At 29.0% G+C, this 26,325-nt stretch overlaps 1 protein-coding gene across 1 annotated transcript in view; it reads left to right on the top strand.

The window, feature by feature from the left end:
• LOC142324433 (A-type potassium channel modulatory protein KCNIP1) overlaps nucleotides 1-22,198 on the top strand; it is a 445,118-nt gene extending 422,920 nt beyond the window's left edge. The window contains exon 6 of the mRNA XM_075365265.1: nucleotides 21,472-22,198. Coding sequence (XP_075221380.1) covers nucleotides 21,472-21,519 — 48 coding nt within the window. The 3' untranslated portion in view covers nucleotides 21,520-22,198. The remainder of the gene's footprint in view (nucleotides 1-21,471) is intronic.
• Nucleotides 22,199-26,325: the final 4,127 nt, after the last annotated feature.

The raw sequence follows: 26,325 nt of genomic DNA on the forward strand, positions 1-26,325 counted from the left end.
TTGTCCTTTTGTACTCATATTTTAATGCCGTAATTAAAATAAATCACCGTATTAAACTTTAAAAAAATAAACTAAACAGATAAAATGCACATAACCGTCCACATATACAAACAATACAATGACTATGGCAAATAGACAAGACGACGAAGGGTAACTGATACTGTAGTGCCATTAGAACCGAATGCAGCCTATACAGAATGAATCAGTTTTATAAAAATACCGTAACTTCGTTCCTATCGATAATATGAACAGGATGTTAATAATTAAGGATGTATTCTGTATAAGCGGCATCCGGTATTCATAAACAAAAGCCTAATGTAACTATATTTATGTAATTTAGGTTCTTCTAAGAAAACGTTTACTTTTACATAAATTATCCTGGCTAAAGGCTATATTTCAAGCAAGCCGCGCACCCTTATTTTTTCTCTCCAATTCCAAGGAAAAAAGTGCGGGGGTACTCGAATAAATACGGTAAGCTACTACAGCAATTATAGCTGTAATGGATGTAGTAAATAATAGCAGTAAATATAGCTAATAATAGTAAATGTAATACATACTATAAGCTATAAGCTATCGTAATAATAGCTTTATAGATCGTAAAAAAATGTAAAAATATAATCTTTTTTTTTTTAGTTTTATATTTTAAGGATACATTTTAAAAATTTTAATAAAAAATAGATTTAAAAAAATTGTAAATAATCTGTAAATTTTTCTTTCCAATTAGCTAGTCCAGAAATCTATTTTTGTTAGACGTATAAGTATGTTGGTCTATACTTGGTTTTAAAACTGTGAACTCCGTTGACCGATTTTCTTCAGTCTGGTAGATATTACCTTCGAGGTAAAGAATTTATTAAATTTATGGAAAAATGAGTAAAAGGGTGGGGAGGTTTGACCGAAATAAAATTTCAGATCATTACTGGGGCACTTTACCAAACGTTTTTACTTCTTTGTACTAAGTAAAGAAAGTACTGTGATAATGAAAAACTTCGGTTTTCAGATTTCAACGGAAATATCCATTTTGACCATCCCTGAATCCATTTTGACCAGCTTTGGCGTGACGTCTGTACGTATGTACATACGTATTCACCTCGCATAGCTATGCGAGATAGTCTAATCGCCTATCTTTTGCTTCTAGGATAATCGCAAAAAAGATTAGCCGTAGAATGTTGAAATTTTGTATTTGGCATTGTTGTAACATCTAGTTGTACACTCCTCTTTTGATTGCAATCTTATGCAATCAAATATGCAACAAGATCGGTTTACAACTCAAGAAAGAGCTCAGTTTCCAGGTAGGTTTCAGACCCTGGTGGAGCTATCCAGACCAGATCATGAGTCTCAAGCTAATAATGGATTACAACAGAAAATGAAGCAGAGACATGGTAATAACATTTGTAGACTTCAAGAAAGCATACAATTGCATCCACAAAGAATTCCTACTAAAAATTGTAAGACACCTTGAACTACATCCAAAATTAATAAACATAACAACACTGACCCTCACAAACACTAAATCAAAGTGAAATTCAGAGGTGAATTCTCAGAACCATTGTTACTATCACTGCTACTATTTAACTGCACTTTGGAAATGCTGATGGGGGGAAATGGCTCAAAAAATGTCCCCCAAAAATAAAAATAGGCCAAAAAATCAGAACAAACTGCCTTGGTTTCGTCAACTTGGCACTCCTAGCAAATGACATTCACAAAGCTAAAACACAGATATTAAAACTTCAAAACACTGCAAGTAAAATTGGCCTCAAAATATCATTCAAAAAGACAGAAATTTCAATCCAAACAAGAACAAAAAACTAGCTAAATTACAAAAATTATCCTAGTATATTTACAGTAAAAATGTATATCTATTAACATAAAAATAAGACACTACAAAACAGTTATAAAACCGGAAGCCACATATGCAGCAGAAACACTTTTCCACCTGAACAAACAATCAAAGACTGACAGACACCAGAAAATCAAAAGAAGAATTGGAAGAACCTGCATCAACAATAATACCACAAAGATGGTTAGTGGTGGATTGTGCCCAACAAAGTCATGTTCAAAGAGTTAGAACACATCACTGATATCATGCGTAAGAGGAAAGTAGGTTCTTTGGACACATCATGAAAATACAAGATTCGAAACTTCTGAAACAGCTGGTACAGTACAATCTTGACTCTAAGACAGGATGCAGATAGATCAGAGAAATAAGAGAGGATCTGAAGGAAATTGGCCTTACACCAGAAGACATTGCAGACAAGATAAAATTAAATGAATAAATCAAGGATAAAAACACTTGCTTCACTCTTATAACACAAACATTTTCAACACCAAACAGGGCATGGAGATCGAAATTTATGAAAAAATGGTAGGAGGACCACGAGGCGCAAACAGTCCCTTCAAAGAGACTCGAAAAATGGACTAACTTAAGTGGTCCTGTGCAGTCATAAAAGATGAAAAAAAAACTTAAAAAATAACAGTAAGTGACAGAGCCAAGATACATTAGCTAGAAACATGTTATTGATTTTAGCTATCTGTGACAAAGATTCTACATGTGCACAGGAATTTTCAAAGCGGTGTTTGTTAAGTAATTTTAAAGAAAGCCCCTGAAGACATCTTTTATTCTTTTTATTTTTCTTCCCAAATGGAAGGATTAAATAAACCAAATTCTTGTACCACCACCCTTAATGTATGTGCAACATGTTGGCCTGCTACCGAAACAGAAAAGGGTGACATTCATTACTGTTCCATTCTATTTTTCCCCCGTCTTCCCACTCTCATGTTAATACTTTGTGCGTTGCATCACCATAGGAATAATTGAATTTGGCTGTTCGATGGTTTGCTTTTAAATGACCTATGGGACTTTTATTGCAAATTAAAACGAGCTAGTAAAGTACTGTAGGCTGCATGTTTGAAGCGAAAGTCATTAAATTCTATAAAAGAACCTTTCAATACAACCTACATTCCCTCCTCTCTTTCTTTTCCTGTCTCTCTCACCCTCGCATTCTCCCTCACCACCTACAGAGTTATATGATGATTGAATTTGTTACCCAAAAGGTTTTAGTTTAAATAACCTTTCAAGTGGTATCAGCAAATTAAAATACCCTGCTGACTGTATAGAATCTCTTTTACTATTGTTGAATAAAATATTTCAGTAAAATTTTATACAAAACTTTTTAAATATTGATAATACGTTGGCAACATTTAAGGTTGAAGGTTATAAATTAATTTATTCACTTTTGTTACAGCATTCTTTTATTTATAGGTTAATTATTATTCAGTAAGAAATGTTTTCTTTAATATATCTATTTATTTATGTAGCATTTGCATAGTGGTTTTTCGATAATACGTTTTACAAAAAACAATTAAAAAATCATTATAGGGTTAATTTCCCCAATATTCTGATCAGTCTGAATTATTTTTATTAATTACTAAGCATTTAATTATCAGGTTAAATGTAAATTAAATGCAAAAAGTTCACATGAAAATTTCAGTTTTGTAAAAATGTTTTCCATAAATTTTACTCAAACCTAGAATATAGTATCATATTTAAATCTAGGAGGAATTTTCTGGTATCCCAATATCAAACGTTTTGTATATACGTGGTTTATCATTTGTACTGCATTATAGTGAAGTTTACTTAATTAGCATATTCTAAAATCTTATATCTGTTGTTAGTTTCTTTCATTTAAAAGATAATTGCTAAAACATAAACCTACTCAAAAAGTAAAAATTGCCCGCAAAAAAATTCACTAATTTTTAAATATGAAATGTTAGTATTTTCAATAAGTCTCTGAAGATATCAAATTTAGCTCAACAGGCATTTGATGCAGTCACTTTGAAACTGTATTACAGGTTTTGTAGTATAAGCACTTGTGCTTTACAGTGCAGATGATTTTTTGTGTATATCAAAACTGTGAATTGTTTTGCTTCCTTTTAGCTGGTTTGAATTCTGTAATCATTTCTAATAGAAACCTTTTAATTACTTATATCATTTTTATGCTCATTCAAAATTTTTCATTTTGGATACTACATCATCCAACTTGGCATAAAAAGATTAAATTGTGGAAAGCATTACTTATCACTTTAAAAAGTGGCTGATACTGTAAATGGTTTTTTTCTTTTTGTTTTGAATGATATCAGTTTAGTTGGAAGCGTTACATTAAAAGGTTTACTAATATAATTTTTGAAAACATCATTTTAAATAATTTAGAGATATAATTTTAAATGCAAATGTCGTAACATCATTTCTTTAAAAATCTCTTCTTCTCGTAAGAAGAAATTACTGTGTTAATGGATGCAAATAAATACTTCAAAATTAAATAAGGAATAATTCTAAAAAGAATGGCTATAAAAGTAATAAAACATTGACCATCTTTCATCAAATTAATATATTTCTAAACTTGTATTCTCAACTAACCTTTAGCTAATTTCATCGCTGAACTAACTAATTTATTGAAGTATAATCTTTTATTAATTGTGTAGACAGTCATGGTAGGGGACTTGTATCTTTATTACATAACTCCAGAGATGATTTTGATGTTTTGCATGAAAAAGATTTAATAGAAATAGCAAAATCTTTCACAAACAATGATAATTTTATAGTTTTGGGTGGTTGTAGTTGTGATAGTATGGTAGTGAAATTGAATTTAAATTTTATTGGAAAGTTATAAAAAAAAAAAAAACAAATTTCTATTTGATTAATATTCCATATCATTATGATAAACATTATTTAAATAAAATTAGGTGAAGAACAAATTAAAATCAAAGTTACATGAACCCCGACAGGGAGTCTTATTCTTTAAGACTTTGGGGGTTGGCGTCCCCACAGGCCTAGCCTCTCTGCAGCTTTTCTTCCCACTACACACTGAGTTGCAGAACACTTTGCACTATACAAATATACTACACCAAGAACACTACACAAATTGCAACATATACCCTTACACAACTACACAACAACATTCTACACTGATTTCTTACATTTACACTCGGTGGTGTTGTGACATCTCACGAAATGCAACCGTAACCCAAGGTGGGAACTATCGTGCCAATGGGTGAATAGCTGTACGTAGTGAGTCTCAAACGATGTCCTCTGGGCATCAGGGCGAACCAGTTGTATTTTGCTCTAGCTCCAGTACACGTGCGCTCTGCTGGAGTGGTCCGATTTATCACCGGTACTCGTGGGACCAAAATTTCAGTTCCAAATACAAATATTTTGATGGTCTATTTTGATGGATATTTTGAAACATGTCTTGTGAAGAGGCCTCGTTCAGCTTTATCTGACAAGGATGAAAGTCCTATAGAAGAGAATTACAAATCATTAGACATGAATATTAAAATTATTAGATTAGTTGTTCTCCAAAATAGTCAGGAAGGTGGTTCCCTCCAAAAGATTTCGCCTGTTGTAATAAACAAAGCTGTAACAGGTGCAAGTGGTTCCCCAAAGAACATCAGAAAATTAGCGACGGATCGATTCTGATTGAAACATTCAATGCTGAGCAGAGTCGATCGATCATACGTCTCCGTAATATAGACAACATAAATGTAAGTCCGGAATGCCACAAAATCCTAAATACGAGTCGCGGGGTAATTTTCTGCCGAGATCTTATGGATATAAATGTCAGTGAAATAGCTGATGAGCTCCGTGCCCAATATGTTTAGAAGTGAAGCATATAATGAAAAGGCAGAGCGGAATGGAAGAACCAACACCTTCTCTTATACTGACTTTCAACCTTCCAGTCCCACCGGAAAAAATAAAAATTGGTTATCTTTCAGTTCGAGTACAACCTTTCATTCCCAACCCTCGATGATGTTTTAAATGTCAAGGGTATGGTCACACTTCAACATCTAGCTCGAAAACAGAGGTTTGTGGTAGTTGTGCTAAGAAAAGCCACAATGATGCTAACTGTGAAGAAGATGAAAAATGTGCTAATTGCAGTGGTTCGCATACTGCTCGTTCTCGAGATTGCTCAAGTTTTAAGGAAGAAAAGGCAATTCTCAAAATCTCTACGGAGCAGAAACTGTCTAAACAGAGTGCAGAGTACCAAAAGTACATAATCTTTTCCAGACCTTTTCTCTCTTAATTTATAATCCTGCTAGATTAAGTGTGTGTGTGTGTGTGTGTGTGTGTGTGTACACATTAATTTTTATGTTATGAGGTGTACTGCAACAACTAAAAATGACATTTCAGATCATAAGGTACAACTACATTCATCATTGAAGTTTATACAACAAATTAATAAAAAAGTAATTTGGCTAATTACTAAGAATTATATATGTTTTATGTTAATGTTACTAGTATAAATGTTACTTGTGTAATATTAAATTTACTAGTGCAAATATTACTAGTGGTGCATTGAGATTTAGTTTTACTGATTCTTTTGATTTGAAAAAAATTGGAATTTACTCATAGAAAAAGAGATAAAGATCTGAAAAATACATTCCAGTAAAATTTCACTGGAATGTAAGAATTAGAACATATTCTATATCTAATAAGTCAAAAAACAGATATTCACGTCTGAACTAGAAGTCATCAATACCTTATGATACCAAATAATTTTTACAAGGCCAAATAAAGAAAATTTAAAGATATTTAGAAACAACCGTTAGCAAGACACAGTATTGCTTTAAAAGAAGCTGAAATACCTATCATGATAGACTAGTTAATGGTGTTGATAAACCCCAAACAGTGTTTGGAATATTACAAATAAAGTTTTGTTATACTTTAATAAAGTATTTCTAGCTCCATTATTAAAATCCTATATCTTGGTTCATGTCAATTTGATTTAATAATAGATAGCTTGAATATTTTTTTTACACTCATTTCTGTTATCAATAGATTGCTTAATGTTTTAAATTCTTTAAAAGGTTGCTATTGTCCATACTGTTATGGTTTAGCTAGTACTATTCATTAACCTACAGCTTCATTTATCTTACTTTTTTTATAACTCTTATACATAAATCTGTTTGGTCTGCCATTAACCCTGATTTCCCAAAAATAGCAATTGCATTACATTTTTATAAGAGAGATGAATATGAAAATTCTTCAAATTTAAGATGTGCATCTATATCATTCGTTTTTGTAAAAATTAAAAACTACTTGAAATCAGACTTAAAGAAATAAACAACAGTGAATTTACTACTAAATTACAATACAGTATAATAAAGGAGTAAGTGATGTCATCTGAAACTTTACCCATTTTACACTGCAATGTTTTAAAAAGGGTTTCTTTTCTGTAACTATATTTTTTTTGTCAGTAAAGCTTTCAGTAGTATAAATCATTATTTATTTAATCATTATTTAAAAATTCTGCCATGTTACAACTCTGAAAATAAGGTTATTAATTAATGCTTGGGTTATGTTTGGATTGAAAGGTTTTAAGTAATGAAATGTGATAATAAATTGGTATTTTAGTATTTTTTTGGTATTTATATGATTCAATCAATCATAAAATTTTGTCATTGCAGTCTCAACTTAACACAAGGAGTAGCCCTATGGACTCATTTAAATAGTTGTGAAGGCTATGAAATAGGATAGAATAGAAAAGTGAAGATGTCCAAAGAAGCCTACAGTGAAGGCAAAAGCTAAGGGAGTTGAAATCACTGATAGAAATATTTATCAAAGCATTTACATTAGTGAGATTGTGACAGTGACCTGGCTGATGACTGTGATAAATAATCAGTGTCTGTGGATATATAATCAATTTTCAATAAAGCCCATTAGGGCTAAGAATGGAAGGGATGATGAAGTGAATGGAACCATCATAAGGCGACTAAATGTCTTCCCAGTAGGGGATCAGAACTATATACAAAGGGAAGAAAGGAATTCCCATTTCCTTTTTACTGAGCTGAACATACTGTTAGATATAAGATTGATAATTCTACCAAATTCCAGATAATGAAGTGATACCTTCATTCTGTACATTACAGGAATTATTAAGCAGCATAGAGAACATCAATTCTTTAAAAGAAAATTACATCTGACTGATCCAAATTTTATCTAAGCGACTTTATATACATTCTCACAATTGGAGTAAGCAGCATAAAGAGTAATACTTTGAGTTTCCTCTTTTATGTCTTTCTTCATATACAAAATTATATCCCTAAAATCTTCTTGGTTTTAAAGGTGTCAAGAACATATTTTACTGCTAGCACACATTTTTAATGTTTTTATGTTTACACATACACATCAGTGTACAGTTTTAATAAATAGAATTTTGCTTAATAAACTTTAAATATAAGTTTCTTTCTAAACTACACATATAGGTTCTTTCTTATAAGAAAATATTGAAAAATATATAAGATGTAACATTTTATCAACCAAAGCTTATTTATGTAGTAAATATACATGGTAGATAATTTTTTTTTGTTTTAGCAATGAGATAAATACTGAAGTACCATTTACTTTATTTTATTTGTTTGCTTTTAGTATATACTATTCTACAATAAAATAAACACTCATAAAAATATAATTAGAATTTCAGAACAACTAAAATTTAATAAATTGTGGAAATATCTGTTGTTATAGAAGCATGAATAAATTATTACTATTACACTAACCATAGCCATGTTACCTATATACGTTGTTTTTGTCACTTTTCCATCATTGCTTTCGTCATACATTATTCTACACCACATATAAAAGCAATTATTATACCCAATGCTGCAATAGTTCATTTGTCATGTATATTCATTGAAATTTTGGTTGATGTAACATATTAAAAAGGAAGCTTTTAACCAACTGATATAAAATGTGCATAATAGTTTATTTTATTCTTGTTAATGAATTACAATTAAACACTGTGAGACAGTACCTTTGCCCAGCAACATCTCATCTGAAAAACATTTTTTTGCTAGTAGTTTTCCAATTCTGTATAAAATAATAAAAAATAATTTCCATTTAGTAAGTTGTCACTCTATTCAGTAACATCCAACCATCTGTGACATGATATCTCCTAAATTATTATGAAACATTCAAAAGTGCCGTTAAATCTAAATTTTATAGTATACATACTAGTTTAATAATAGTTTTTTATTATTGTTTCAAGACAATTCTTATACTGGTTAATACATAAGTGATTAGGATTACAAAATTACTTTTAAAATACTAAAAATTATAGACTGTTCACTTTCAAATTATTTTTCTTCCAAAGGATCTTTTGGAATTAATTAGACAACTCCTTTAGAAGATTTCTCCAGTAAATAACTTCAGTACTTAGTTTAGAAATCTTCAGAAAGAAGAAGATTCTATATAATTAATTTTGAAATCTCTTTTGGAAAAAGTTTCTAAACATATAAAAAAATGGTGTCATTAATTATTTTTAATGAAGTGCTATTGTATTACATCATGCTATTTGAAGGGTAAAACTGTAGAAAATCATAACTGAAAATTATGTTCATCTTCTAGTAGCTAAATTGTCTGGTAGTATTTTGAACAATACACATTACTTAAAAAAAGTTTCTTAGCAACTTCTGTAGGTACTTTTCAGAAATTAGATCTATGAGTACCTATCCTGGTGATAAATAAAAATTGGCAATAAAGAAATTCCAAGCAATTCAGATACAAATCAGTATTTTATACAAGAAATTATTAAGTTTTTTTGAAATTTCCATCTATTAGGTCCTATAACCAAACAGTTTTGCTTAACCTTACATGAAATTTCAAATCATTCATGGAAATGACAGCCATAAATAATAATAAGCATTTCACTATTAGATCACCATGAAAAACAATCACTGAAACCCTTTGTTTTTTTTTAACTTATTCACTAAAAAGAGAGCTTAATAGTAAACACAATTAATCTCAGAGAAATCAACTTGACTGATTGAGTACATACCTCAAGTGCTTTACATATATTACAGTCACAAGAAATTTTGTCCACATTGAGTAAAGAAACAAATTAATTTATTATTTTTTATCCTAAAATTGCATTTTACATATATGTATTGGAAGACCTTGAGTTTACATTTTAATAAAAAAATAATTTTATCCATTCACTTTCATTTTATTTGTTTTAAATATCTGCTATAACAGAATGTTTAATTCACGTAAAGCCATACAGAAAATGAGTTTTTAATCCTCAATGTAATGTTCAGAATTTAATTTAGCATTTTATACTTACTGAACAAAATTAATTTATTAATGTTTTAATTGATTTATCTACCTATTTTAATTTACTAAATGAATACCTGTAATTTAAGATTTTTCAGTACTATTTTTTTTTTTTTTGTTTTGGGCGTATGCTAGTAATATTAGTATTAGTGATACTGTATTAATACTTACTACATAATTATTAGTAGAACTTTTCAGAGAAAAGTTCAGAGGCACCAAGCTTAGTTAAAATCCTAATGCATTCCATTCATTCTCAGCTATCTAAAAAATGCATCCAGATCTTTATCATTTACTTTAGAATTTAAGATGATTTGTTTAGTTATAGACACACTACCAGTATGAAACGATTTTGTATTCATCATACATTATTCTACAACACTGAATAAAAGCAATTATTATACCCAATGCTGTAATAGTTATTTGTCAATGAATAAATATTATTCATTGAAATTTTGCCTGATATAACATATTAAAAAAGAAGCATTCATCTAATTAAGTATTAATTATCCAATATAGGATTGTGTATACCAGCAATTGTAAAAAGGACTAGTTTTACCTTTTGTACTGTTAATTTCTGTATCATTATTATTGTTTTCTTCAGAAAAATATTTTTACTTCAAATTGGTGCAACTACAGCTTTATCATTTACTAATACTAATCGTCTTTACTAAACACTCATGATAAGCAGAAGATGATCTAATGATAAGAAGAAGATGATTTAATGCCACTCCAATTACATTTTCATCATCTGAATTATCAGTCTTGATATCCCTTCATCAAATCCATTCTACATCTCCTCCAATACCAACAATAATCTGTTCAAAGACCTCCTTATAGAGCTCTCTAAATTATGCTCTTCTGAGAGATCCTCTCTTTATTTTTTATGATTAATTCTCTGCATAAACTCAAAGCTTGTGCACAGTAATATGGAATGGTAATTTTTTAGTATATGAAAAATGGTCATGCCTGACCAGATTTCAAACTGGAACCTTTTAGATGAAAGATTGAGATGCTACTATTCTGCCCTGAAGATTTGTGGATTTGAGGAAGAAGTTTTCTGATTTTACACCTTTCAAATGTTCTTTCTTTTCTGACTTATATAGTGTTCTAGTTGATTTTAAAAAACGTAATGGATTTCAGTCATGAGTGATGAGGGGTAATATGATCATGACTGTCTACAGTGTGTGGTTTGCCTTTTCCTTTCAACTTGTAAACCAAACTAATCTATGAATTCTACAAGATATTGTTTTGGCAAGTTTTGCAGAGTCTGTTGGTTAATTTGGGCCTTAAGCAACCTATCATAATTAAACTTGCTTCCATTTCAAGTTGAAATGTCTATCTGTTTTATGTATCTTGAATTAACTAATGGTGCATTGTACAACTAAATTACACATGTTCACTTATTAGTGCTTTATATTTCTGCTTTAATGCTCATCTGTCCTTTCATGCTTATGCTTTCTGTTCATTTGTACTTTAATGTGCATTTATTCGTCCATTCTAGTGATTTCAAAATTCAATGCTTTATTTGTTTTGTAAAAAAACAACAAAAATATATTAGTAATTAAATTTAAAAATGAATTTTTTAAAATGGATTATGGCAGACTACCCAAACACCCAAATAAAAGAAATTAAAAACTGGAACAGAATACTTGAAACAAAGGGAAAATAGCAGCTCAAATTATCTTAATTCCAAGGTTTACCAAAAAAATAATAAACAACCATTAACTTAAAAAAATTAAATTTTTTTTTATGGCACATTAAAATTGAAACATAATTTAATTAAAATCGTTTAATCTGCATTTTTTTTAATTTTGCTTTTCAAGAAGATACAAAAATTGTAATTTATAATGATCAATTTATTTGTTCTTTTTATATTCCTAATGTCATAACCAATATTACTTATTGCTATATGCTTCATGATGCTAGTACCATTTTCTTGCTCTATAAGTTTGATAAATATGAGTGACATCAAATCAAATACCATTGAGAGAAAGCCTAGCTTTACAAGCATGTACTACAGTATCAGCAATAAATTCACTTCGATTCATGATTTGAATCATGAATAAGTCATGTAAAAGTTATTATAAAATATGATTTGAAAACTTCACATTTTTTATTAAAGAAAAATAAACCTTTTTAACATTAAAAAAAACACTTAAAGTAAAAAATAATATGTCACCAGTCTTTTAAAATTTTGATGTTTTTCATTGACACTAAATTAAAATCCATCAATTTACAAAAAGTTACCAAACCTTCATTTCGAGCCGATCACAAAAAGTGAAAATTTGAAGAAAAATTAGAACTTTATCATGTGCTATTTTTTGTGTATTTATTTATATATATTTTTTTTATTAATTTTCTTAAATTTATTTTTATGTTTAACCTATAAAACTTTGCTTGTATGAAAAAGTTATTTGCAAGAACAAAACAAACTGGTGAAAAAACTGCATCTTGATAAACATAAGAAAAAGAATGCATAATAACAACAAAAAGATACTACCATTAAGCACAAGCTTCGGTACTCTGGAATACATAAATATGTATTATTTTTATTTAAAATGTGAATATGAAAATTCACATAAAACATATTTATAATTTTTCCAAATTCTTTTTAAATCTTCTTTTTACATGTAGGGCTTGATAAAAAATTATCAACCAACTTCTTAGTTTCGTGTAAAATAATCTGAATATTAGTTACAATAACTTATTAGTTATTAGTTATACTTTGAATATTACTACAAGATATATACTTAGAGATTATGATAAGAAGAAGAAAAAGAAGTCTTTCAATTGTGAACAGTGGACTCTCGTTAGTCCAATTTAATTTTGACATCACAATTGTGATTGATAATTTCTTGACATTCTATTGTTAGTTAAATTTTATCATTGTCTTTCATTTTAGTTAACTAATAAATAAATGTAAATAAATAAATTTTAGTTGAATAAATAATGTCATTAAAGTTAAATACTGTACAGCTGTGAGAATAACAGATTTATTTATTTAACTTTTTTTGCCAGCTTTGTGGCATGAGAGGTAGCATCTCAGCCTTTCATCCAGAGGTCCTGGGTTCAAATCCCGGTCAGGCATGGCATTTCACACGCTAAAAAAATGTTCATTCATCTCACCCTCTGAAGTAATACTAATGGTGATCCCAGAGTTAAAAAAAATAAAAATAAAAATCTTTTATTCTGACAGCTGCACAATAATAATAATAATAATACATTACATATCAACTTGTCTGGAATGGGTAGTGTGTAAACACAACACAGGTAAAAAAGGATTTGTTCATGCATTTGCCTAAATAGGTCAATGAAGACTATGGTATAATCTTAATCAGATTAGCATCACAAAACGTAAAAGTAATTATGAAGTAAAATATAGTGGTTAAAATCTATTATTTTTTTTTTTTAATAGACGCATATGAAATAATATTAAAGTAAATACAATGATCCAACAGTCTATTTTTATCTTGAAAAATCCTTCTGTCTTTTTGAGGGAGTTCTAAAAGATGATATACTTCAAACAGAATAATCTATAATGTATATATGATAAAAGTTTAATAATAGTGACAAGATTAGTGTTTTATTTAAGTCGCTTCAAAGCAGAATAGCATGGTTTGATTTTGTTGCAAATGAAATCAATTTGATCATCCTAAAAGAATTTGTCTTCTAAAAAACGAGAATAAGTAAATGAAATACTATAGTTATCATTAATGGGAACTCTACTTAAACAATTAGCAATGTTCTAAGATCTAGAACGTGGAGTGGCACTCCATATTTTAGATCTTATAGGATCTACATTTTACATATGTCTTGGATGAACTACATTTTTATCAAAAGATGAAATTTCAACCACCTGTTTACGGTTGGTAACATACTTGTATATCTCTTTAACCACAACTGTAAGCAACTCCTTTGATATAGCCACTAGGTTCTTTAATCAGTAAAAAATTCTTACTGAGATTACAAAAATGGGATCTTATATTTACACTGTTTACATTCTTTTTTTAATTAGAAAATGGCTAAATTGATAGGCAACTTTTTTCCAAAAACCACACTTAAAGTTTTTCAATACGTTATCCTATCAAGAAGTGTGAAAAGTTTTTTATAACTTTTTAAAATAGTTTAGAAAATGCTGATAATAACAAAATTGGCCTACAATTTTTAAATTAAGAGTAGAACATTTTTTAAGGAGGAGAATAACCACAGAAGTCTTAAGGAAGCTGAGAAGTATTTCATTCCTGAAAAATTTATTAAATGAATTTATAAAAGAAACAATAATTTGTAAGAGGCACCTGTGAATTCTTTTAAAATAATGGCAGGAATTTCATTAAAACACACTGAATGTTTTATATTTAATATACAAGTTTTAACTTCATATGTATTAAAATAAAATAAAAGTATTGATGTATCAACAAAAAATTTAAATTATAGTAAATGGCTTTGTTTGAAAAGGATCAATATTATTGTTTCTTGAAATTATTAAATTCTTCTGCTACAAGAGAAGGGAATGAGATAATGAAAATTAGTCTTTTTGTATTTTTTTTTTTATTTTATTATCTCTAACTCTTATGTTATCTCTTTGCCACTACAAAATAACTTTCAATTTTTTTAAAAAGGAAGTCTTTTAATAAAAATTGAGATTCCCCGTTTTTTATGAACATTCTATTAAAAGCTTCAGCAAACTTGAAACTAGCTAGCTCAGAAGTACCTTGTGTTGTTCAGCCACTTTTCAAAAGTGTACAAAATCTGGTGATTCATTTTAAAGAAATATATATCATCTTCTTTAGTTTTATCTCTTAGGCACTGAATATTTATATGTAAAATCATAATGTTAGTCAGGGTTAATCTTAATCAGAGTTTAATATTTTAAGAAGAGCAGAATGAACTCAACTGCCGACGTTGTGTGTACTATTATAGTTATAATAGGTTTGATAGTGTGTATTATAGAATTTATTGTAATTTTAGGAACAGAGTTCTTAATACCTATTATATTAGAGATAGTTGGAATATTGTCGTGGAAGATATATGAAGAATTTAAGAGGGGAATTGTTCAAAGATAGTAAAAAGATATTCTTTTATCATTCATGAAAAAACTTCCATACTTTCCAACGACTAGGCTTCACCCAGAACTTCTCCCCATCCAAATTTAAATACAACCCCTGATGTGAGTACATTCGATGAGTGAGAGCCATATTTATAAACATAAAGAAACAATGCAATACTGTAATTGTATATCTCCTCAGGCAATCAATCATTTGCATTAAATATTTTACAGTAAATACTTTGAGTTGGCAATTAAATTAGCATATAAAACGTTTCCTCTTCGTCTGTTTGATTTGTATTAGGTTGTCACACGAGGCTTTTAGGTAGGTGGTCCTATGATTTTGATTTTTTGACTCTCATAAGAGTTGTTTTTTTATTTTTCACTTTAATTCACGTACAAAAAAAAATTATTTTTTTTTTATTTGATGTGATATTAGAAAATGATGGTCAGAAATCGAATGAATCGATTTCGGCAGCTGATAGGCTGGTTAACTTAATTTCATACGCTACTTCACAATTATTAACGATAATTTTTTTAAACTGTTAGTGAGTTGTATTTAGTCAGAACCTATCATTTGTTTTATATGGTTCCACTTAAATAGTCCATTTGTGTAATTGTAATTAATTCTAAAAAATTTGTAAAATTCTGTAAAAGTGTAATTAATTCTAAAAACCTACACTGGGGATCGCGACTAACGTCACCAAAAGGCAGGTAACTTTTTAGGTCAGTGACTGACAATAATTTAGGGTGTTTGTTTTCTGGGGAACCAACATACTGGTCTTCTTATCTTAATAAAATTCCAGATCTCCTGGATTTTTCATTTTCAAACATATTTCTGAAAACTATTAACGTGTTGAACCACATTTTGACTTGGCAACACCTGTTGTGCTTACAATATCTTTTGACGCTACACTAACTGTTCGACCTCCCACTCCGTTTAATAAATTAACCAGACGTCGACCAAAACATAGTTTTTAACGACGTTTTCAAGACTTTTTGGAGAAAAATACAAGATTGGACGTGCCTTTAAAGCCGCCGGCTGATGTGGATAATGCAGTACACGAATTGATTAAATTGATTTAATCAGCGTCGTGGGCCTCCATTCCTAATTTGGATTCTCCTCCTCTAGCTCAAAATAAATATCCGATCTTCATCAGAGAAAAGATAGAATAACACCGAAGACTAAGATGCGTATGGCAGAACTCTCGTTACCCTGCTGATAAGGGAAGATTTAACGGGACCTCTCAACAATTAAAACGATTAATTCAAACTTTTAAAAACATTTCGTTTCAATTTTATATTGAAGATATTTCTGATAGGAAGTCTGCTGAATATACTTTATGGAAAGTACAAAGTCGTTCAAGAGACCACAGCAGTTTATTCTTCCTCTCCGTAAAAATAACAGAACGCAGGCGAGAAGTTTTCATGAGAAAGCGAACTTATTTGCTGAGCACCTTTCCGACGTCTTCCATCCCAATAATATCGAAACGGATCCAGATGAAATTAGAAATATTTCGGAATATTTGGTTTCTCCTTTACAAATGTCCTTACCAATTAAACGCTTTACAGTCCACGAGGTTTCTTCAGTGATTAACAACGAAGTATAGTACATCCAACAAAAACACGGAGATATGATTTAATCACCGGTCAGGTTCTTCAAGTATTACCTCAACAAGTGATACATTTAGTTACTCTAATCTTTAATGCTATTTATTCGAATTGGTCATTTTCCTGGGTCGTGGAAAATTTCACAAATAATTTTTACACAGAATCCGGGTAAAGAACCAACAGATGTTAAATCTTATAGGCCTATCAGCCTGCTTCCAGTGCTCTCAAGTGTTTGAAAAGCTCTTTTTAAAAATAATGAAGCAGTTCGTAAATGATCAAATTCCAAATTACCATTTTGGGTTTAGGGAGAAACATGCTACTGTGGAGCATGAAAACAGAATTGTTAATGTTATAAATCATGCTGTAGACAAAAAAAAGCTACTGTTCAGCAGTTTTCCTCGATTCAGTCAAGATTTTGACAAAGTTTGGCACGTAGTATTGCTCTGTAAATAAAAAAAAGGTGTTACCACATGTGTTCTATGTAGTGCTAAAATCTTACCTAGAATATAGATATTTTCAAGTTAAACATAAAGAAGTTTTAACGGATTTTTTCCTAATAAAATCAGGAGTACCTCAAGGAATCGTTCTCAGATCCATTTTATGCATTCTGTTTACTGCCGACGTCCCAATTACAGCAGATACAGCCGTTGCAACGGCTGTATCTGTAAATTTAAGTCAATGTTAATCACTTTTACAAACTATTAAATTTATATATTTACTTATTCATGTCTTTGTGAACTCATTGATGGGAAGTCTTTGAAAGTGGTTTATTTTTATTCATTGTTTTGTTGTGGACCTATTCTTTGGGTGGTTAATGAAATATAGAACAGCCAGTTTCAATTTTTAGTTTTTTCTTCTGTTAAGAAGTCATTTAACAATCACTTCATTAGAGTAAAACTAAACAAGAGAGGGAATGAAAATTATGACTTAAATACTAATAACGTCAATGAATTAATTTAGGACTTGAAAGAAAAAAAGAACAAAATACTCCAAACAGATTTTCATTAAAGAGAAATCATGTATGAAACATAAAACTATTGTAAAAACACTTACAAAAGAAGTTATTCAGTGAATTATTTGTTAATAACTGAATTAATGAAACTGTGCATTTACAAATTTGTACATAAAACAAAAAAAGATAGCTGAAATAAATCACTGCGGGAAGAGGAGCAAGATATCAACTACACTTCATGATCAGTAATGTTTGCTTTGATTGGTACAATTTTTCTCATATGAAAGGGAAACATCATATAATTAATGTAACAATTGAGTTGTAAATAATCAGTGGGTCTGATTTATCTGATTATCTGATTATCTGATTTATCTGTATATATCAATCAATGTACAATCCTTTATATATGTATACATATATAAAGGATTGTATAATTTAAATATGGTTTTACTTAGTTTATCATAATTATGTAATTAATTGAATATTTTATCTCTTCTATTAATAAATTAATTGAAAGTAAAATAAAATGTAATTAATGTAATAAAACATAAGTAATTAGTTTTTATAAAGTCTCTAATAAATATAATGATAAAAAATTAACAATAAAACCAAAAATTTAGATAAAGATTTAGTAAAAAAATATTCATAATTTATTTCAGAAATTGTATATTCCACACAACTAGCCTATTGTTATTTTTTTTTGTACCATTTACTCGAGAGTTAAATTAAATTTGGGTTTTAAATGAATTAAAATTGAGTATTTAAATAATTTAAGTGAAAAATAAAGCACATCTCTCATTAAATATTAATTAAGAAATTACTCATTTAGTTATTACTGAAGTAATGTACATGAATGACTTAAATAACAGTACAACTTATTAATGCTGAGATTCTGACTACAATTCTACAAAATACAAACTCATGAGGTACAGAGAGAGAGAGAGAGAGAGAGAGTAAGGGGAAGATTTAGTTATTTAGCATGTGGCTAATAAATATTCCAGAGATTAAGTTGTTCTTAAATTACTGTTATAACTCAGTGTTGTGGTTCATTATTTCATACACGTTAGGAAAATAGAATAGAAAAAAATAATAAAATTTATTCAACATACTGCTAGCCACATGCGGGTAGTAGCAGAAGTAGTAGAGGCTATGCTTATTGTTGTGCAAAGCTTGTGACAAGCCACTGCCCCAGGGTGCAGCCAAGATAGGCCCTTCCTTCATTGGTTCATTTCACATAGTATTGCTCGTAAAATGTATATAGCTCTTCAGATGGGGTATATCCCTTCCCTACTATAAAACTATCCTTCCTTCTTCTCCCTGTTCTCTAATAATTTTACAAATAAATTATGTGTTTTTTTTTTATTGTTGGTAGTATCACTATAATAATTATTATTATTATCATAATAGTTTTAAAACGTATAATAAAACGTTTTGAATTTAGTGTTTTACTAATCCCAGAAATTACTCATGTAAAATTTAAAAACCAACTATGTTTAAAAGTTGCAAAGAAGAATGATCGAATTCTTCAAAAAAAATTTAATCTATAACTAGATGATATTCCTATTTTTAGACAATCATAAATAAATAAAATAAGTTAATTAAAAATAAATAAAAACTCAAAATATTATTGCACATACAAAAGTCATATATTCCCACATGCAAGCCTTAGGAGTTTCTATGCTCCAGTTTTGAATCATTAAAAAAAAATGCAAAGTACTAAATAAATATATACTTGTATAAAAATATGCTAAGTAGCTGTGGACAATCCAAGTAAAAAAAAGAAAAAATTAACTAACAATGCACTAATAACTGGTTACAGCCACTGTATCATCCCATGTTCTTCTGAAACCCTGCTGGATCTTTTATTACTACAGTCCAGGAGTAGAGACTCCCAGAAGAAACACTAGTATTACCGTTACCATATCCAGCCAACTGATTTATTAAAGTCATTTTTCTTTCTTAGGACATGTTTCCACTTGATCTTTTTTTTAATATTAAGCCTCATAATCTGTTTATAAAAATTAAATCCCTCATTTCAACACACCTGAAATTAATTTTTATAAGGCAGAAAACATGAATAGATTCAGTTCGAGAATTTATTTCATATATATATATATTTAATATATTTCAGCAATAGATCAGTGGAATTGTAATTTTCATGCATTCAACGCTTCATTTATATAATCAGGCCAAATTTTTAAATTTCTTAGCTACTGTGAACACTTGCTCCAGTTACATGTATTCTTCTATGCAAATGTTTAAATCTAAACCTTTCCCCAAATTCTCCACTACTATAAATTTAAATTTATGATTTTATTTAAATTCAAATAATAGATCCATTTCATCCTTCATAGATAGGCCTTCAGATAGATGATAAGGTACCTTTATAAAACAGTGCTGCATATGATCTATAAACCAAAATTAGCATTATCATTGCCTCATAAAATTAAAATCTACTTTAACTAAAAAAGTTTATTCTATCAGCTCAAATGATTATACTAAACATTATTATTAATACACCAAAGTAAATTTACCAAAAGTACTGTAAACTAAGACTATAGTTAGAAGTACCAAGCAAAATGTATTTTTTGATATTAACTTAAATAAATAGTATTAGTCACACTCTTTCCTAATTGCATAAAAAAGCAGAATTGAAACTTAAAACCACATGTTTTACAAAGAAGTAACAACAAAATAGATTAATTTCTTATCCTGGTTCAATTTATTTAATGGTACATTGTGGTTAACCAAAAATTAGAAGTATAATATTGAAAATATGGTATTTTGCCTTACCAATTCTTTGTGGATGCTTTTATTATTATATCATAATTCAGTGACTATTAAGAATTTATATTTATTAGATTATCACAGAGTAAAGGTCATAACTACACAGATTAATGAGAAAGAGCTGTAGAAAAGGCTATATTAATTTATTATTTTATACCATATGTTCCAGTCATTCTTATGACTGTGATGCATAAAAATAGCATCAGTTTTGTCTACTCTGACAATAATATTGTTCTCTATAGAGCCATTCATGGTGAATAGAGAATATCACCAAACAATCTAATATCTGATTGGTTTTGCACGGAATTTGCAACTTTATTCAAAGCTCAATAAAGAAGATAATTTACTGTAAAAGTTATTTAATCCAAAAATTTATGCGTACAAGAATGTACATCAGACTCATTTTTTTTTTAATAGACATTATTTTATTAATTATATTTTGAGACTTATATTTGTCATCAGATATGATGATAAATATCATAGGAGTCAGAAAAGAAACAAGTCCAAAAACAGACATTTAAATATAGTCCTTTTTAATTGGATACTCTTTTAGGAAGCCAATCTAGATCAAAGTACTTGAATTAGATAGATACTTTAATTCTGTTTTAATTATCAGATTTTGGTTGGATAGATCAAATGTTTTTAATTCTAGTTCATATTTCACTAAGGGTAATTAAATAAATGAAGTGGTAAATGAAAAAATGTTAGACTCAGAAATTAAGAACTCAAAATCAACTGGTTTTGAGCCTGTGTAATACCCTCTGCAATTACTAGCCAGACATAAAAATAACAGTTTGGGGAAACTTTATGAAGAACTCATATTTTGGTCCAGTATATACAAATTGCATTAAATTATTTCCTAGAACTGAAAGGACTGAAACATTGATTCATAATATGAAATAGCAATATTGAAAATACATGGATGTTAAATATTGAGTAGCAATTAATAATTTCTTTATGTGTTTACTTCAGGATGATGTTATTACGAGGTCATTACGAGTATTTGATACACATCTATGATCGTCAGCTTCATCGGTGGAGGATATCCAACCACCGAACCACAATCAAAAACAACAACAGCAGCAGCAGCAACAGCAACTTCAACAGCAGCAGCAGCAGCAGCAACAGCAACTTCAACAGCAGCAGCAGCAACAGCAACAGCAACAGCAACAGCCACATAGCGCATCACATCACCATCAACGCAGGCGGTCATCATCTGCCCAACCTGCACCAAGGCAACGCTCAGCATCAGTTCAGCGAGTACGTGTTCGCTGGGATCATTAAAAAAATGATCTGGCCTTCATTGCATTAGCTTTCACTCCCAGTGCTTCTTCTTAAAATAAAAACAAAACAAAAAAATATTGTTAAGAAGAATTCAGATACGGGCTTTACTTCATGTGACCTCTATCATTGGCACCATGTGCCTGAATAATAATAATACAATGAATGTATATTTAATGTGAGAATTTTCTAATGATATCAGCTATATAATAAATATGAAAGACACACCATTAGCTTAATTTAAGAAAATTATTTTTCATAAATAAACAAGATGATGTTACAGTCAACTTGTTGAAAGCCAGTTAATTTTAGATTATTTGTAGAATAGCGACAATTTTAAAATGAAATAATTTGTAAAACATTGATGAACTGTAAAGGCATTTATAAAAACACAATTCATGTTTTAAAGAAATTTTATTTGTGCAACATGTTTTATTACATAACCAGAAAGGCAGGATTTTAATTATAAAGTCTGATGTATAATATTTTGAGTAAATAGTTATGAGTTAAACAAGCAGGTCTTTGTACTTGTCATAAATTCCAACAACATATTCCATCTCTCAGTATTTTTTAATGTTTTCAAATCTATAAATGAAACTATAGTGAAATTACATTTCAGCTTGTAATTTGGAATTTTTGCTATTTTGACTTAGTTTCTTTGTTTGATTTGCAACTCAAGCTTAGCTTAATTTTCAACATTCAGATATTGCAATTTAATATCTAATTCTGTGTACTCATACATTTTCTGAAATGAATATGACATTCAAATAATGATCTTTCAGTAATTTTCGTGTTTATACTCTAATTGGAATATGACAAAAATATTATCTAATTTCAAATTTTTGTCGTCAAAGATGAAATTAAGTTGAATAAAGCAAAAGTTATTAATTACATAAGTTTATCCATCAATCAGTCTTTTTTTAACCTAATTGGTAAATAAATAACACATTAGGGTCACATCAGGGTATCATGGGAAAGTGTAGCATTTTCATACTTTACAGCCTTTTTTATTATATGTCAGCCAATTCACAAGTGACTGAATTAAAACTGGACTTCTACAGTAATGATGTAAATAATCAATAATATGAAAAACAAATTTCTATAAGAATCTGTACATTCTGTAGACAAAATTGTATTCGAACGATACCTCTCTAAAATGTTGTTTAAAGTTAATAATAAAATATGTCTTGTTAATTCTTAGTACATGCAATAGGAATGCGATTTAATTAAATTAAAGTGAATTTAACAACTGCTGAACATAAAGCTTACCATATTATTAAATCCAGTAATTCATTATACAGGGACTGCAGTAAATTTATTTTCTTTTTGAAAATAGAAGTAGTAAAAGAGGGTGCCTAATTTATATCCTTTTATACCTTTGGATATTAATTATTACCACATATACTTTAACCTTAACCTTTTAAGCCTGCAATCTATAACACAACTTTGATCAATTAAGATCTCTTGCATCATTCTTCCTAATCAAAAGATTTTATATTTTATTTGGTTTTTTACTGATTTTTTATAGAAGACTAAATAAATAATTTTTTTTATTCTGATAAATACATAATAATACATTATATAGATCATGTCAGGCATGAATAGGTGTGCACAACACAGGTAAAAAAAACAAACTGCCTCAGCATTTTCCTGAATAGATCAAGGGAAACTATGGTAAACTTTTGATCTGAACAGCATCTGAAAGTGCATAATTTGTTGAAAATAAAATACTGTTAGGATTAAAATCCATATTAATCATTAAAATATAAACAAATAAAATAATATTAAAGTAAATATGTGAAGATACTAATCACATAAAATAACTACAACATTAATCACAAATCAAAGTGTGTGTATGAAAGTAATATTTATGTACACAAAGAACAAAAAATTCAATGTTTTTTTATTTATTTTTCAATTAGTTTTATTTAAAAACTCAAGACTAATATTTTTCCATAAAAGAAAAAAAATTAACTGTAAATAAATCGTTGGTAAAACTTTTTAAATTGGTTGGTAATTTATAAAAATAGGAATGGAAGCATAACAGGTTATATGCTTCTAAGTTGAAGTATGGTCTTGAATGGTGTTGAAAATAAAATTAAAATACCTCTAACCTATGCATGAATTAATTACTTACAAGTAGAAAAAGTTTTAAGTGACATTGATTAAATGAATAAGTATCTACAATTTCCTGCATATATATTTAATTGTGAATTTCCTTTAGACTTTAACTTTGCTTGCTATCTTAATTTTTACATAACCTCATTTATTCCAAACCTACCAACCCCCTCTTTTTTTCTGTTTAGCCTCTGGAACTACCGTAAAGTATTACTTCAGAGGATGAATGAGGATGATTTGTATGAATGTAAATGAAATGTAGTTTTGTACAGTCTCAGGTCAACCATTCCTGAGATGTGTGGCTAATTGAAACCCAACCGCCAAAGAACAACAGTATCCACGATCTAGTATTCAAATCCATATAAAAGTAACTGCCTTTACTAGGATTTGAACCTTAGAACTCTTGACTTCAAAATCAGCTGATTTGCAATGACTAGTTTACCACTACACCAACCTAGTGGCTTAATTTACCAACCCTTCTTCTTATTTTTCCTGTTTAGCCTCTGGTAACTACCGTTTAGATAATTCTTCAGAGGATGAATGAGGATGATATGTATGAGTGTAAATGAAGTGTTAGTCTTGTACATTCTCAGTTCGACCATTCCTGAGATGTGTGGTTAATTGAAACCCAACCACCAAAGAACACCGGTATCCACGATCTAGTATTCAAATCCATGTAAAAATATCTGGCTTTACTAGGACTTGAACGCTGTAACTTTCGACTTCCAAATCAGCTGATTTGGGAAGACGCGTTAACCACTAGACCAACCCGGTGGGTTTAATTTACCAGCCCTAGTGATGTCCAACATCACTCTCAGAATTTGCACATCTGCTTCAAGATTCATTTCCTTTCTCTTATTCATAGCCATAGTAAAATAATATGCAAACTTAACATTTAAAAAAAAAAAAAAAATGTCTTGTAGAACTGGCAGTAGAACTTAATAATTTTCATTTATTAGTTTTGAATAGTTTCATGATATAGCTTTCAATATTTTTAGTACATACATGAATTATAAGTATTAAGGAATTGTATACACACTTCATTGAATCTGAGACAAAATGTTTAATGTTATTTGAGTGGAGTGCTTTTTTTGTTATAAATAGGACACTCATTCAAGATATTTGACCTTTAGATAGATAAAAACAAACAATGCTGTTGTATTAATCATCAGAGCAACAAAATTACAATAAAAATGAGGATAAAAGAAATTTTATTTTTTTAAGTGTCATATTAAAGTGATTTTAAATAGTGAAGTAATAAATTTAAATTTGATTAAAAGTAAGTCATCAAAGCTAAATACAGTAGCTGCAGATACGTATTTGATGAGACACTTTTAATCTTGGTCACTTGAATGTTATTTACAATGGCTACCCTTTAGAAGAAAATTACTGACAATAATATTAAAATATTAAGAATTTAATATTTTCTTCATTTATCTTCATATTTGCATGTTTTTTGTGGTTTTTTCTTATATTTTGTAAAGTTTAGGGATGTCCATCAAAAGATATCCTAAATCTGTTAACCATTTTTTAATAAAAAAATTTAACTTTTTTTGAAAACTGTTTACTTTGAAAATTTTAATAAAATAAGGTAATTATCCATGAACATTGGCCTTTATAAGATGGTTCAAATTCAAATAATTGTTCCATATACTCCATGAATTTATTTGTTCTATTTTGTTTGCTGTATAATACATGATTTATATAAAGTACTTATGTACGACCAATCATAATGAAAGATTTATTTATTTAAAGAATATATAAATACCTTTGAAATGTGTTTGCAATTAGTTTTTGCCTTTAAATCTAAGTAAAGATAGTTAATTATAAATCTCTGAAAGATTCACATACATTTCACTTCTTCTAATTCATATTATGTAATTAATGGTTTTCTTCTGTCGGCAAAAAATGCCTTCTAAATTCTATTTATATTATGATCCATTAAAATGTATTAGTTATGTATTTGAGAAATTATCAATTCCTTGTGTATAGGGGTACTCTCATCAACTTACCATCACCACATCTGAAAATTTATTTTACAGTAAGAAATAGAAGCTTATTTTATTGCAAATATAATCTACTTGGTCATTTTAACAGAGATAATGATTTCTCATGTAGACTAAACCTTCAAGTGATGGCTCTACAGTATTACCTACTACTATATTAACACTATTTGTTGCTTGACATATTTATTTTTAAAACGAATGAAAGGTGGATTTATTTTCAGGGATTATTAATCATTGAATTTATACAAAATTAGCATAATTTTTAATAAATGAACCACTAAACATTGTATATATGATCAGGGGCCTCTAGATCATCTTCAGCCTTGATGAATATAATTTACATTTACTTTTTATCAGTGTAATGATTAAGACTGAAAATGGGCAAAGATTAAAAGGTGCCTCTCATTAGGAAAGTTGAATT

This window comes from Lycorma delicatula, chromosome 5 (genome assembly GCF_047948215.1).
Source record: "Lycorma delicatula isolate Av1 chromosome 5, ASM4794821v1, whole genome shotgun sequence".
NCBI lineage: Eukaryota > Metazoa > Arthropoda > Insecta > Hemiptera > Fulgoridae > Lycorma > Lycorma delicatula.